General features: G+C 41.7%; 1 protein-coding gene across 1 annotated transcript in view; it reads left to right on the top strand.

Annotated features, from left to right (window-relative positions):
* Positions 1 to 15,202, top strand: part of LOC138979448 (cornifelin homolog) — a 16,622-nt gene continuing 1,420 nt past the window's right edge. The window contains exons 1-5 of the mRNA XM_070352172.1: positions 1 to 144; positions 4,997 to 5,023; positions 11,387 to 11,549; positions 13,810 to 13,949; positions 14,317 to 15,202. The exon at positions 14,317 to 15,202 is cut by the window's right edge and continues 1,420 nt beyond it. Of these exons, the coding sequence (XP_070208273.1) occupies positions 5,009 to 5,023; positions 11,387 to 11,549; positions 13,810 to 13,949; positions 14,317 to 14,421 (423 nt within the window). The 5' untranslated portion in view covers positions 1 to 144; positions 4,997 to 5,008 and the 3' untranslated portion in view covers positions 14,422 to 15,202. The remainder of the gene's footprint in view (positions 145 to 4,996; positions 5,024 to 11,386; positions 11,550 to 13,809; positions 13,950 to 14,316) is intronic.

The following is a 15,202-nucleotide window of genomic DNA, read 5'->3' on the forward strand; positions in this document are numbered from 1 at the left end:
ATCTGATCGAATAAGTCAGCGTTGCCATCAGTGTTCGCAAACATACACTCGTGTGTGAGTGTGTGAGAGAGTTTGCCGGCAGTGAGTGTGTCGGTCTGCAGTTTTCTGTTCAAGGGTCCAGCTACAATACTACTTTGGTCAAAAGTAAGTTGAGTTGAATGTTTTCATGTTTTGCTTGTTTGTTTTTGTTTTTTTCTGTTGTTTATTACTTTATTTTGTCTTTTATTTTGTGTGTGTTTGTTTGTTTCTTCGTTTCTCTCTGTCTTTGAATTCGTCTTCGTTTACGGTTGTTTTCCTTCTCTCCGTATATATATATATATATTTCTCTGTGTTTTATCCTTCTTTCCTTCTGTCTTTTTTACATTTAGTCAAGTTTTGACTAAATGTTTTAACATAGAGGGGGAATCGAGACGAGGGTCGTGGTGTATGTGTGTGTGTGTGTGTTTGTCTGTGCGTGTGTGTGTGTAGAGCGATTCAGACCAAACTACTGGACCGATCTTTATGACATTTTATATGAGAGTTCCTGGGAATGATATCCCCGGATCTTTGTTTTCTTTTTTTCGATGAATGTCTTTGATGACGTCATATCCGGCTTTTTGTAAAAGTTGAGGCAGCACTGTCACGCCCTCATTTTTCAGTCAAATTGATTGAAATTTTGGCCAAGCAATCTTCGACGAAGGCCGGACTTTGGTATTGCATTTCCGCTTGGTGGCTTAAAAATTAATTAATGACTTTGGTCATTAAAAATCTGAAAATTGTAAAAAAAAAATATATATATATATAACGATCCAAATTTACGTTCATCTTATTCTTCATTATTTTCTGATTCCAAAAACATATAAATATGTTATATTTGGATTAAAAACAAGCTCTGAAAATTAAAAATGTAAAAATTATGATCAAAATTAAATTTTCGAAATCAATTTAAAAACACTTTCATCTCATTCCTTGTCGGTTCCTGATTCCAAAAACATATAGATATGATATGTTTGCATTAAAAACACGCTCAGAAAGTTAAAACGAAGAGAGGTACAGAAAAGCGTGCTATCCTTCTCAGCGCAAGTACTACCCCGCTCTTCTTGTCAATTTCACTGCATTTGCCACGAGCGGTGGACTGACGATGCTACGAGTATACAGTCTTGCTGAAAAATTGCATTGCGTTCAGTTTCATTCTGTGAGTTCGACAGCTTGACTAAATGTTGTATTTTCGCCTTACGCGACTTGTTGTTTCTTTCTTTCGTCCTTTCGTTCTTTCTTTCTTTCTTTCTTTCTTTCTTTCTTTCAGGATTGATTGATTTATTTATTTATTTATTTATTTATAGATTGATTTATTAGTTCTTTCTTTTTTTCTGGTTTGATTTATGTATTTATTGATTTATTGATTTATTGATTAATTGATTGCTTGATTTATTAATTATTTAATTTTCTCTTCCTTCCTTTATTACTTTGTTCCTTGCCTTTTTATTTTGTTTTTCTTTCTTTCTATCTATGTTAATTGTCTTTCTGTGCGCTTATTCGCCTACCTTTCCCTATCTTTTTCCTTCTCTCTCTGCTTTTCTTTCTTTCTGTCTTGCCTTTCTTAGTTCATTTTCTTCTTTTTTCCTCTTTCATTTTTCTTGTTTTCTTTTGTTTTTAGCTTTTTACTTTTTCTGTTTATTTGTGTCTCTTCATCTTTGTGTTTGTCTTTCTGTTTGTCTTTGTGTATACGGGTGCATCCTAAACAGTCCGGGTAGTTTCTCAATGCAGTGTCCCAAATTACACCCGCACCTAACACATTTTTTTTTATTTATAACACAACATGCACAGCCGAGCGGAAGTCTGCCAATCGACTATTTTGTTCTTCAATTCAATTCAACGTGCAAAAATAGAGATGTCGAATGCATGAACCGAATAACCAATCGAGCGGAAAGCTGTCGGGGTAAAGCCAGGGATATGAAGCGAATTTCCCAATGCAGCGTCACAAGGTTGTATCCGATCCTCAACAATCTTTTGTCGAGCAGAAATCGGTTTAACTAAATTTAGAATGGGGGTGAGGATGGGGCTGGTTGGACGGTTGGACTCTCAAAAAACATATAGTATGCGTCAAACTCGCGTGCATAATAAATTGTCTGCTTTCTTTTATTTCTATCACCCTTGTAGTGCGTTTGTGAGAATATAAATTATGTCTGGCTTTTTTTTAAGAATTATTGTATGCAATGCGTTAGATAGTTAGTTAGTTAGTTAGTTAATTAGTTACATAGTTACTTACTTACTGACTTACTGATTTACTGACTTACTTTCTTACTTACTTATTTACTTACTTACTTACTTACTTACTTACTTACTTACTTACTTACTTACTTACTTACATACTTACTTACTTAGTCAGTCAGCCCAGTCGCGATATAACCTTCGTGGTTGAAAACGACGTTAAACACCAAATAAATAAAGAAAGAAAGTCAGTCAGCCAGCTAGTTGATCATTTATGAACGAGGGGACACACATTTCGAATGACGCAAAACCTGAAAGCAATACACTTTGTCGTGCCATCGACCGAATTTTGTAAATGTTGTGTAAACAGAACGAATCTTCTACAAAGAGGTAGTTTTCTGCTTCAAAATATAGAGAACGTTGTCCTCAACTTAGATCTTGACGACAGGAAAGTGACCCAGTTTACCCTCCCAACGGTAGTTGTATAGAACGCCGACTCAGGTTGAGTTGTTCGAATGTTCTAAATAAAAACATACGTACTGTAGTGTTTTGCCTGCGGCCTGCAAAGTATATAATCTTCATGTGTTTTTTGGGGGGAGGAGTTAAGGGGTGGAAGCACGGTGATGGGTCACGCGCGCACGTGTGTGTGTGTGTGTGTGTGTATGTGTCTGTGTGTGTGTGAGGGTGTGTATGTGTGTGTGTGTGTGTGTATGTGTCTGTGTGTGTGAGGGTGTGTATGTCTGTGTGTGTGTTTGTGTGTGTGTATGTGTGTGTGTGTGTGTGTGTGTGTGTTTGAATGTATGTGTGTGTGTGTGCGTGTGTGCGTGCGTGCGTGCGTGTGTGTGTGTGTGTGTGCGTGCGTGCGTGCCTGTGTGTGCGTTCGTGCGTGCGTACGTACGTGCGTGTGTGCGTGTGTGTGTGTGTGGAGGGAGGGGGTGGCTGATCGTTTCACACCTTTGTCAAGTCGTACGGTCGATGCCCGCACTAGTTAATATGTCATCGTGACCCAACTGCCCTATATTTGGTTGCTAGCCCCTACCAGTAAACAGAGCAGATCCCGTTTGCTTTTCTTAAGTCGCCAGGCTTTAGTACACATGCACTATAACGACAAGAATCGATATCACATCAACCGTGAAGAGTTGTTGGAAAGAGGAGCTGCGTAGAGAGATGCCCAAAGCGGGTCCGCCAGATGCTGAATTTCACCAGGAAAGTAAAAACATGTTAATACAAATCAAAAAAACAAAGAGACTGTCAACGTTTGGAACGTTTTTTATAGTCTTATAACGGGGGATGTCGTAAATTGGGGTGTCTCTTGGGGGCCCGGGTAGCTCAGGTGGTAGAGCACTGGACTTGTGATCGAAAGGTCGCTGGTTCGAATCCGGGCCGGGACGGACACGGGTCAACTTTATGTGCAGACCCAGAGACGGTATCCATCTCCCACCCCCGTGTCACCACAATGGCACGTTAAAGATCTTGGTCATTCTACCATAAGTGCAGATGGCTGATACCACCTAAACACGCATACATCAAAAGCCGTGAGGGCGTAAAAACTCAAATCGTATAAACCCATTCATGTCCAATATAGGCAATTAAGACCTGACGGACAATAAGCCCCATAAAAAAATTTACTTTGGGGGGTCTCAAAAGGCAGGTTCCACTGTATGTGAAATCGGCGTGAAGAGAAAGTAAGCAGGAAAGATAAATATGATATGTATGGAGCAGGTCTGTGAAGGAGTGTACGCCATTTTCAGTATGACTGCCCCAACTTCGGTTTCTAATAATTGTATGCTTTACGTTCTAAAAGGTTTCATTCAACTGTCGGTCGTCAGAAGTAGGTCATGTTTTCCAGTTACACAAATGTCACAAAAGGATAGCAGAGGGTCATAGGAGGCCCCAGTTTGCAAAGCTTTGTGTATCTGCCTTTTCAAAGCGGTTTCCACGAGGATAAAAAAAAACACTGTTCACCTTATTTCAATAAACTAGTTTATTTCGTCATAATAATTGCTTTAATAGCATATTATGACGGATTGACATACATACTGCTCTGTCTGTCTGTGTGTCTCTGTCGTTATGTCTCTTTCTTATTCTCTCTCTTTCTATCCTCTCTCTTTCTATCCTCTCTCTTTCTATCCTCTCTCTTTCTATCCTCTCTCTTTCTATCCTCTCTCTTTCTATCCTCTCTCTTTCTATCCTCTCTCTTTCTATCCTCTCTCTTTCTATCCTCTCTCTTTCTATTCTCTCTCTTTCTATCCTCTCTCTTTCTATTCTCTCTCTTTCTATCCTCTCTCTTTCTATCCTCTCTCTTTCTATCCTCTCTCTTTCTATCCTCTCTCTTTCTATCCTCTCTCTTTCTATTCTCTCTCTTTCTATTCTCTCTCTTTCTATCCTCTCTCTTTCTATCCTCTCTCTTTCTATCCTCTCTCTTTCTATTCTCTCTCTTTCTATTCTCTCTCTTTCTATCCTCTCTCTTTCTATCCTCTCTCCCTCCATTCTTCTTCTCTTCATTGTTATCGTACGCTGACAAACCAATCAGTGACCAGACAAACCAATCAGTGACCAGACAAACCAATCAGTGACCAGACAAACCAATCAGTGACCAGGCAAACCAATCAGTGACCAGACAAACCAATCAGTGACCAGGCAAACCAATCAGTGACCAGGCAAACCAATCAGTGACCAGACAAACCAATCAGTGACCAGACAAACCAATCAGTGACCAGACAAACCAATCAGTGACCAGACAAACCAATCAGTGACCAGACAAACCAATCAGTGACCAGGCAATGTTTGTTTTATTTGCTTTCAGCAAACCTGAACAATGGCTCAAAATCAGGTGAGTCTAACCTCGTTAGTTTGTGTGTTTGTCTGTGTGTCTGTCTGTGTGTCTGTCTGTGTGTCTGTCTGTGTGTATGACTAGACTCGACTGGGTGTATGTCTAGGTGTATGACTGGATCTGTCTATGCGTGTGAGTGTGTACGTGCGTGCGCGCGCGCGTGTGTGTGTGTGTGTGTTTGTGTGTGTGTGTTTGTGTGTGTGTGTGTGTGTGTGTGTGTCTATGAGTGTGAGTGTGTGTGTGTGTGTGTGTTTATGTGTGTGCGCCTGTGTGTGTGTGTGCGTGTACGTGTGTGTGTGTGTGTATGTGTGTGTGTGTGTGTGTGGGTGTGTGTGTGTGTGGTTGTGTGTGTGTTTGTGTGTGTGTATTCATTAATGTTTGAAGTAAACTGGATCAAGAAGAAATGTCCTTCTGCGGAATAACGGAAAACAGGTTATACGTGGTGTTTGGCACAAATTACTAGCACATCAAAAACTGTATCGGTGACTACATTGTTCGCAACTCCAAAAAGAACCAGTTCTTTGGAAACTTTTAAATTGTCACAATGGGTGCAGTTCGCCTTTAACCAATTACAAAAATTCTATCCTACTAACACAGCAGTTACTGGGCCTTGCCACTTAACATTTAGCTCTCAAACAGCTCATTTTGCGTTAATTGTATGGGAGACATTGGTATAGTATGTGACATGATTGACCTAGCTTTTTCAAGTGGACCAATATTATTGACTGTCACCTACTTTTCGTTTTCAAGTTGATGACAAACGCGAGGGAGAAATTATTCAAGTTTGCCTTGAGTAAAGTGCATTTCTAAAGAGATGGACAGAAAAAGTATTCAAATGTGTTTTCTAGAGTTTGGTGCAAGCCTCTAAGACGCATGAAAGTTATGAACATTGAAATTATCGATTTGTGTGCAGACTGATATTTTTGGAGAGGATAAGTTAACGTGGAAACCATATTTCCTTATCTTTAAAAATCGATTTTTGACTTCATTGAACTTGATCGTTTTTTACTTCGTTTTTTTCTGGATTAATTTCTGGATTAAAATCTCCACTCTGCATTAAGGGCAGCCATGATGGTTTGTGGTATGTGTCTAACTGGAAGAATGTTCTTACACCATGTAAAAGAACACAGAATACAAAATACAGAATACAAAATACAATATACAATATACAATATACAATATACAATATACAGAATACAAAATACAAAATGCAGAATACAAAATGCAGAATACAAAATGCAGAATACAAAATGCAGAATACAAAATACAGAATACAGAATACAAAATGCAGAATACAAAATACAGAATACAGAATACAAAATGCAGAATACAAAATACAAAATACAGAATACAAAATGCAGAATACAAAATGCAGAATACAAAATGCAGAATACAAAATGCAGAATACAAAATACAGAATACAGAATACAAAATACAAAATGCAGAATACAAAATACAGAATACAAAATACAGAATACAAAATACAGAATACAGAATACAAAATGCAGAATACAAAATACAGAATACAAAATACAGAATACAAAATACAGAATACAAAATACAAAGTACAGAATACAAAGTACAGAATACAAAATACAACATGCAGAATACAGAATACAAAATACAGAATACAGAATACAGAATACAAAATGCAGAATACAAAATACAGAATACAAAATACAGAATACAAAATACAAAGTACAGAATACAAAGTACAGAATACAAAATACAACATGCAGAATACAGAATACAAAATACAGAATACAGAATATGTTATTGCCCAAAGTTGGAAATTCGCTATGATAGTACGGCAAAGAGATATTCACGGACAGATCAAATATCATTGACACGTTGGTGTACATGCGCCTGAGAAGGAACGAACTTTTAATCAGATACGACACCGACTATACAAACCAAGGCGGCTTTTCTTGACCCTTTGTTTTGAATTGTAATCTCTGGCGTCAAACGCCAAACAAAGTTTCACGAGACGTCACAATGCGAATAATGACGTAACGCAATATCTTTGCCCCTGCTTTTGTGTGTGTCTCGGGGAAATAACAAAAGAAAGTTTTGTCTCGGCGACTTTTTTTTTTAAATCAGCAGTTGAACTTTACTGGTGAGGCCGCCGCAAGGCTGCATGTATCGCTATCGTACAGTCCAACACGCCTTTGTGAAAAGTGGGTCTCAAATGGGAGGGAGTCTTACCATGGGGGTAAAGTTACAGAGGCTATCAACAGAACATGTGAGAACGGGGGGCCTTTATCTAAATGGAGGACGTCTATTGTTTGGGCGTCTTAAAAGGGGGGTGACGGGCGCAGTGGCGTGGTGGTAAGACGGCGTCGGCCTCCTAATCGGGAGGTCGTGAGTTCGAATCCCGGTCGCTGCTGCCTGGTGGGTTAAGAGTGGAGATTTTTCCGATCTCCCAGGTCAACTTATGTGCAGACCTGCTAGTAACTTAACCCCCTTCGTGTGTACACGCAAGCACAAGACCAAGTGCGCACGGAAAAGATCTTGTAATTCATGTCAGAGTTCGGTTGGTTATAGAAACACGAAAATACCCAGCATGCCTCCCCCGAAATCGGCGCATGCTGCCTGAATGGCGGAGTAAAAACGGTCATACACGTAAAAGCCTACTCATGCGAAAACAAGAGTGAACGTGGGAGTTTCAGCTCATGAACGAAGAAGAAGAAAGGGGGGGGGGGTTACACTGTATGACATCATGACTAGAATCGTGTGAAAACGAGGTAGGTGTATTGACACGCGCAGGGTCACGTGCATTATAGATACTCAAGTCCCTCGCTCCATTGACTCGACTCAACCTCGTCTCGACAGAGCGGTAAAAGGAAACAAAAGATGTTTACATTGCACCATGACGACCAATAAACCTGCCCACAACGCTGAAAGAAAGACGTCGACCAAAATAAATCAATCTTTTTAAATAATCTGTAGGCAAACACACCATGGTCGTCTTAAAGTGCACGCACTTAACTTCTTTGAAGTATTGTTAGTTTTTTAGTTTCGATTGGGTTTTCAATCGAGGTGACGGGTTTAATAAGTGCTGTTGCCATTCAATCAATCAATCAATATGAGGCTTTTATCACGCGTATTCCGTGGGTACAGTTCTAAGCGCAGGTGTTTTTTTTTTAATGTTATGCAATTTATATCGCGCACATATTCAAGGCGCAGGGATTTATTTATGCCGTGTGAGATAGAATTTTTTTTTGCACAATACATCACGCATTCACATCGGCCAGCAGATCGCAGCCATTTCGGCGCATATCCTACTTTTCACTGCCTATTATTCCAAGTCACACGGGTATTTTGGTGGACATTTTTATCTATGCCTATACAATTTTGCAAGGAAAGACCCTTTTGTCAATCGTGGGATCTTTAACGTGCACACCCCAATGTAGTGTACATGAAGGGACCTCGGTTTTTCGTCTCATCCGAAAGACTAGCACTTGAACCCACCACCTAGGTTAGGAAAGGGGGGAGAAAATTGCTAACGCCCTGACCCAGGGTCGAACTCGCAACCTCTCGCTTCCGAGCGCAAGTGCGTTACCACTCGGCCACCCAGTCCATTGCTAGTTAACGACTTTCTCTTTGACCTATTCTTTCTCTTCGACATATCTGACTGACTGCTACAGTGCGTGTTTTTCTTTTCTTTTCATCTTTTTTTTTTTTTTTTTAGGATAGAAGAGATTGTCATCATTTTCACGAGTTTTCATTCACAAACACCTGGGAAATAAATCTCATGTTGCCCATGCAATAACTCGAGGTGGTGAATGGGTTTGAGCTTTCAGGTGAAACGTGGATTGTCAAAGTAAAAGCCAATCAGGCTGATTGTTTGATGTGTGGAACCATCGTGGCTTTGGATTTGTGTTTTCGAGGACAACGATTGTAAGCATTCACTCTCAAAGACCCAATCAACGTTGATAATTACCGCGCCGACTCATGGTCAATTTGCAACTTATCTTTGTAATCGCAAAATCCACAACGAAAAGTCATAAACACTTAAAAGAAAAGAAATATGCTCAACACTTACTGAATTCACAGGTATGATCTCAGCTCTGTACATTTTCAGACTGGAAGAAAAGCGTCAACAAGCTACGTTTGACGTCACATACAGATGTAGCCAAGTGCTAAACTGGCTACTAATTCATTATAATGATTTTATGTCATTCCTGTCTTGTGTAAGTTAAATTTGTATATGCTCAGACACCTGGCGGTCGTAAACTCGCTCAGTCGGCTGTGTCCACCGATGTTTTCCTTTGACGTCAAGCCGCCCTCCCAGAGAAAGACGCCGGGGTACCTTGTGCCCCAGGTGGTCGTTATGCAATGTGCCGCCAGACTATCTGGGTATCGTTGGACCGGCGTTTTGTCGAGTGGGTGTCATTTCTTTTGACAGGGTAGATCATAGAAGATGCCAGGTGGCTTGGAGGTTTTAGTCTCTTACCCCCCCCCCCCCTTCCTTGTCTTTACTGACCAATGAGAAGTGATGTCAGTTTTGTTAGCTAACTCTTGATTGGTGGCTTTTGACGCCACCCATCCCCATTTACATGATAGCATTTGAGATTTTGGGAGAGAACTGAGAACTACCTCGGAGAGAGAGAGCTGAGAACTATCTCGGAGAGAGAGGACGTACTCGTTTTGTACTTTGTTATCATGGAGACATACTGATGTAGATTGCATTGTACTATTGGTGTGGCCTCCCGGTCTTCGGGCTGGGAGCTGGATTGGTGAGGAGAAGAGAAGAATAGAAAATAAAGAGAAATGTGAATCGACAGACATGGTTTTCCAGAGTTTCAAGTTGCATCAAGTGACTCGTCGGTCTGTGCCAGTGAACTCTTGTCTATCATTCTCTACATGTGAGTGAAAGTCCATTACGAGAGCAAGTGATGTTCGTTCAGTGCAAGACACTAAAGAGGCACAAACATGGTGTACTCCTGAACTTCGGGGTTTACTTCTACTAGGTGACAACTTTCACCTAACTACTACATCAAGAGGCTACAATCAAATATTATCCTCTTCCTTCCACCCCATCACACAAGTTTGACGTGTTATCTCGTGCTACTGTGACGATGCTTTGTGGCCCGGAGTTGGATTCTAAAATTTCGTCTCCCTGTGGGTTATTGTGCATTTTGTTGCACAACCAAAATGATGACAAAAACGATGTTTGGTAGCTTGTTGTCAGACTAACACTTTGTTGTTGGTCCTCGGGGAGCATATCGCCTTTTGTCTCATATTTATCAACCGCGGCCTTCGGCCTTGGTCGATAAAGCTGAAACAAAAGACGATATGGTCCCCTTGGACCAACAAAAAAGCTGGTCTGTCAACAAGCCACCAAACATCTTATATAATGTACGATCAGATGGTTAGGTCTTGCATGGATATGTCCACTTATTTGACAATTCATCCATAACACTTGAACAGCAAGGCAACTAAAGCATTCTTGACTCTCAACTTCGGCCAGTATGAGCCCCTGAATCTTACTCAGGCCAAGATACACGATCGGTTTCGCACGTACGTTTGGTTTAAGCGTGTTTTTATTAATTTTCTTGTATACACGTTTTGAACAGTAACAACATTAAGAACGTTAACAAGCAGACTGCTTATGGACACGTTCTAAAACTGATAATCAATACACATTCCTATAGCAAGACATGGCGAACAAGTGACAACTTAAATTCAACCCTTTCCTTTCAAAATATTTCATAATGTTTTATACAAATAAAAAGAGAGAGAGAGAGAGAGAGAGAGAGAGAGAGAGAGAGAGAGAGAGAGAGAGAGAGAGAGAGAGAGAGAGAATGCTTTTCTACATCTATGCAGTCACTGTTAATATAATATCAGCCGAAGCGATCAGTGCACGTACGTTTGAGGCGGACGGGTCAGACCTGATCGTCTCAGAGGAACAGAACGCTTGCCACACCATGCTCCTGAGACGTACGAGGTGAAGGTCGGTTTACCCCACATTTGACGTGGAAGTCTGCTGCATGGACAGCAGGAGCAGGTCTGGTTTTTGTACTTTTTACTTCCATGGTTCCATAGATTCAAACTCGTCGCCAAGATTCAGGTTAATAAGATATTTTGACTCCGAATCGGCAAGTTTTGATGCTGAACAGACCGCCGTTTGCTAAGTGGGTGTCGACTGAAAGACGTACGCTCATTGGCTGGAGGATGCTTCGGAATAGATCCAGCTGTATTTCGAACGGACGGGCCGAAGCGGATGCTGTCAAGCGTGTGAGACGTACGGTTTGGGTGCCACACGATCGGTTTGTGGTCAGTTTCGGGCGGTCGATCTCAAACGTACGGACGAAACCGATCGTGCATCTTGCCCTTAACTCTCATCGTGTTCTCTCGCAGGTGCAGCAGCAGCAGCAGCAAGGCTATGGCTATGGTCAGCAACCCGTCCAGCAGCAGCCGTCCTCTCACAACACCACGGTGGTGGTCAACCAGACGACGGTCAACCAGAGACAGAAAAGTTGGACGCAGGGTCTCTTTGGCTGCTTCGATGACTGCATGATCTGTAAGTTAAGTCTATCCTTCGCGAAGGAGAGAGAGAGACAGAGACAGAGAGAAAGAGAGAGAGAGACAGAGAGACAGACAGACAGACAGACAGACAGACAGGCAGAGAGACAGATGCAGAGGCAGAGAGACAGACAGAGAGACAGAGAGAGAGATAGAGATAGAGAGAGAGAGAGAGAGAGAGAGAGGAACAGAGACAGAGAAACAGAGACATAGAGACAGAGAGAGAGACAGAGAGAGAGACAGAGACAGAGAGAGAGATAGAGAGACAGACAGAGACAGAGAGAGAGACACACAGAGAGAGACAGAGACAGAGACAGAGACAGAGAGAAGGAGAGAGAGACAGAGAGATACAGAGAGACAGAGACAGAGAGAGAGAGACAGAGAGAAGGAGAGAGAGACAGAGAGATACAGAGAGACAGAGAGACAGAGACAGAGAGACGGAGACAGAGAGATAGAGATAGAGAGACAGAGACAGAGAGACGGAGACAGAGAGATAGAGATAGAGAGACAGAGACAGAGAGATAAAAAGAAAGAGAGAGACAGAGAGACAGACAGACAGAGACAGAAACAGAGACAGAGACAGAGACAGAAACAGAGACAGAGATAAGGCTAGAAAGAAGAAATAGCTTTTGTCAAAGGCAATGGTGCCTGTTCTGTCCTATAAGAATAAGAATAAGAATACTTTATTATCTCATAGAGAAATTCAGGCGTGGTACATAACGATAATACAAACAGGACATTGTTTTTACATAAGACATATAGCACTATATAACAGGGCAGGTTATAAACACACCTCCCACATACCTCTCTGGCCATTCCTTGCATTGTGCTTACGCATTCAGTCATGAACACATCCATGTCTCACTTACACATCGCACACATGGACATTCTTTTCGCTCAACTTACCCATTCACACATGGACATTCGACCACGCTCCACTTACACATTCTTATACGCTCCACTTACACATTCACACATGGGCATTCTTATATGCTCCACTTACACATTCCCACATGGACATTCGACTACGCCCACTTACACATTCCCACATGGACATCTTTAAAGCACTGCGCTTACATATTCTCGCACACCTACGCGTATAACGGACTATGGCTAAACATCATTGCAAAAAATCATAGCATACAATATATCACAGAAAAAAATACGGACGTACATAAAACCAATACATACATGTACATTACTACTGATTGCACTGGCAGAAGAGGGGCTGAGTCGGGTATGTGGATGTGTTTACATGTTGCCAAGGGTGATGGATTTGGGGATGAAGCTGTTTTGCAGCCTGAGTGTCCTAGCTTTGTGCGTGCGAAGTCTACGGCCAGAGGGAAGGAGTTCATAGAGGTGGGCAAGGACATGGGACCTATCTGAAGCTATCCGCCTACTCTTTCTCACCACACGCTTTTCATACAGGGACTCCACACTTGCTTGCTGCCTGCCAATCACCTTGCTACTGACATTCACCATTCGCACTAAGACATTCCTGTTCTTCACACTCAGACCTCCATACCAGGACACAAAACCAAAAGTGATGACAGACTCGATGAAAGAGCGGTAGAAAGTTTGAAGGATAGAAGGGTTCACATTCAACTTCCTAAGTTTCTGAAGGCAGTAGATGCGTGACTGACATTTTTTGTGTATGAGGGTGGTGTTTGCATTGAAGGACAGCTTATCATCGATAACTGTGCCAAGATACTTATATTCAGTCACACGCTCAACAGTCACACCATCAATCATCAGGTCAGGGACAGGGGCAGGGTTTCTTCTAAAGTCTATCAGAAGTTCTTTGGTCTTTGTCACATTTAGGTCTAAAAAGTTGTCTTTACACCAGGCGTTGAAACGTTCTACTTCTGCAAAGTAAGTTGCGTCACTATTGGAGAGATCTTCTAGCGCTGTATCATCTGAATATTTGATAAGAAGGGTGGAGTCAGTGCTTTGCGAAGCAGACCGCACGCAGCTTTAGCACTGAGTTTTCGGTAAAAAGACTTCGCGAAGTCGACTTCAAGCTCAATTAAGGACCTCCTTAACAGTCAGATTAAAGACATACGATGCCGAGACATGCACAGCATGGTGGTGACCTCACAAGTAAATCTCCACTGCTGGTATATGACTAAGTGGCCGAGACAAGCGTCATTCTCAAAACACTTTGTAGTTTCGTCAGGAGATATACACTTTAAGAAATGACAGAACGTTTACGTGACGTTATTCTTCTCATTTTGACGTCATAATGTGTGTTTTCCCAGGTCTGTGCGTTACGTTCTGTCCACTGTGCGCGTCGTGTCAGATGGCTCAGGATATGGGGGAGTTCATGTGTCTGGCGTGCTGTGTGCCAAACTGGATGACCGCTGCTCGCACCAAAATCAGGATGCAACGTAACATTCAGGTAACATTCTGGTTTATTATTGTCATGACTACCACCATGCAAATTTGTGTTTTGGTCACGTAAAATAAAGTTTTGCTAGAGTTCGTGTCCTCGTTGCCTATTTTCATGTCATGTATGTTGAATACAATTTTGTTTAAACCTACATGCAGGTATGTGTGCTATTTGTTTTTGTTTTTTTATATCACACTGTCTGTTGATACCCAACTACCCCCCTCTCCTACCTTCTCCCTTGCATTGCCCTCTATCGCCCCCCCCCCCTCCACCACCATCATCACCACCATTACCGCCATAACCATCACAACCTCCCCCATCAAAATCCCTTCCCTTGTTCTTTATTGTATAAACTTCACAACTATTTGTATTCCAGGGCTCCATCTGTGACGACTGCTGCGTGACCGCCTTCTGCGGTAGCTGTGCTATGTGTCAGATGTGGCGAGAGGTCAAGGTCGCCAAGCAGAACGGCGAAATGTAACTGCACACGTCACTCCCCCCGTGACGTCACCCCGGTTATGACGTCATAGCACTCGATGTCCCGGGCGTCGCGAGAGCAGGAGGCTGGATAATTTGAAATCGGGAAGTAGCCAGAAATGAATTGCACAAAATGACATCCAAGTGACGTTTGCGTTGTTAGACTTTTTTCTCACTTGTTTTTAGGTCGTGTCAAACGCTTATTTACAGTCACTCAAATGTTGCTTACAGACTAACAGCAAGGATTCTGTTAGTCAACCAAAAACGCAATTTAAAGCTGCTTTCATAGACTGCGGTTGAAAAAATGAAAAAATGTACAATTGAAACTTGGATTATTGAGAAATGCAGTATTAAAAACCAAGTATTTTATGAAATTAGAAAGGTGTAGTTAGAGCAATGACCAAGCAAAGTTGTGTGATTTGGAGCTGAAAATGGCACCGTTGATTTTATTCAAACAACCCGGGCTTCAATGTTCTACAAAATGTGTGCTTCGATATGTTTCCGGTGTAACACGAAATTTTTACTCCACGAAAAATTTACTCCGGAGTAAATATTTTGTACAAAATTCTTACTCCGAGTACACTTTTCGTACGAGAAAAGAACTCCCCAAGGCACGAAAAAATTACTCCCTCCACGAAATTTTTACTCCCCATTTTTTTCACTTCCAGTAAAAAATCTCGTACGCAATAATGGGATGCGGGCGAAGGGATAATGCCAAAAAGTGATCTCGCGCACACGAATGTTGCGCTACCCTCCTTCCACCCCTTCCACCACCAAGACTACAG

Source organism: Littorina saxatilis, linkage group LG11 (assembly GCF_037325665.1).
Source record: "Littorina saxatilis isolate snail1 linkage group LG11, US_GU_Lsax_2.0, whole genome shotgun sequence".
Taxonomy (NCBI): domain Eukaryota; kingdom Metazoa; phylum Mollusca; class Gastropoda; order Littorinimorpha; family Littorinidae; genus Littorina; species Littorina saxatilis.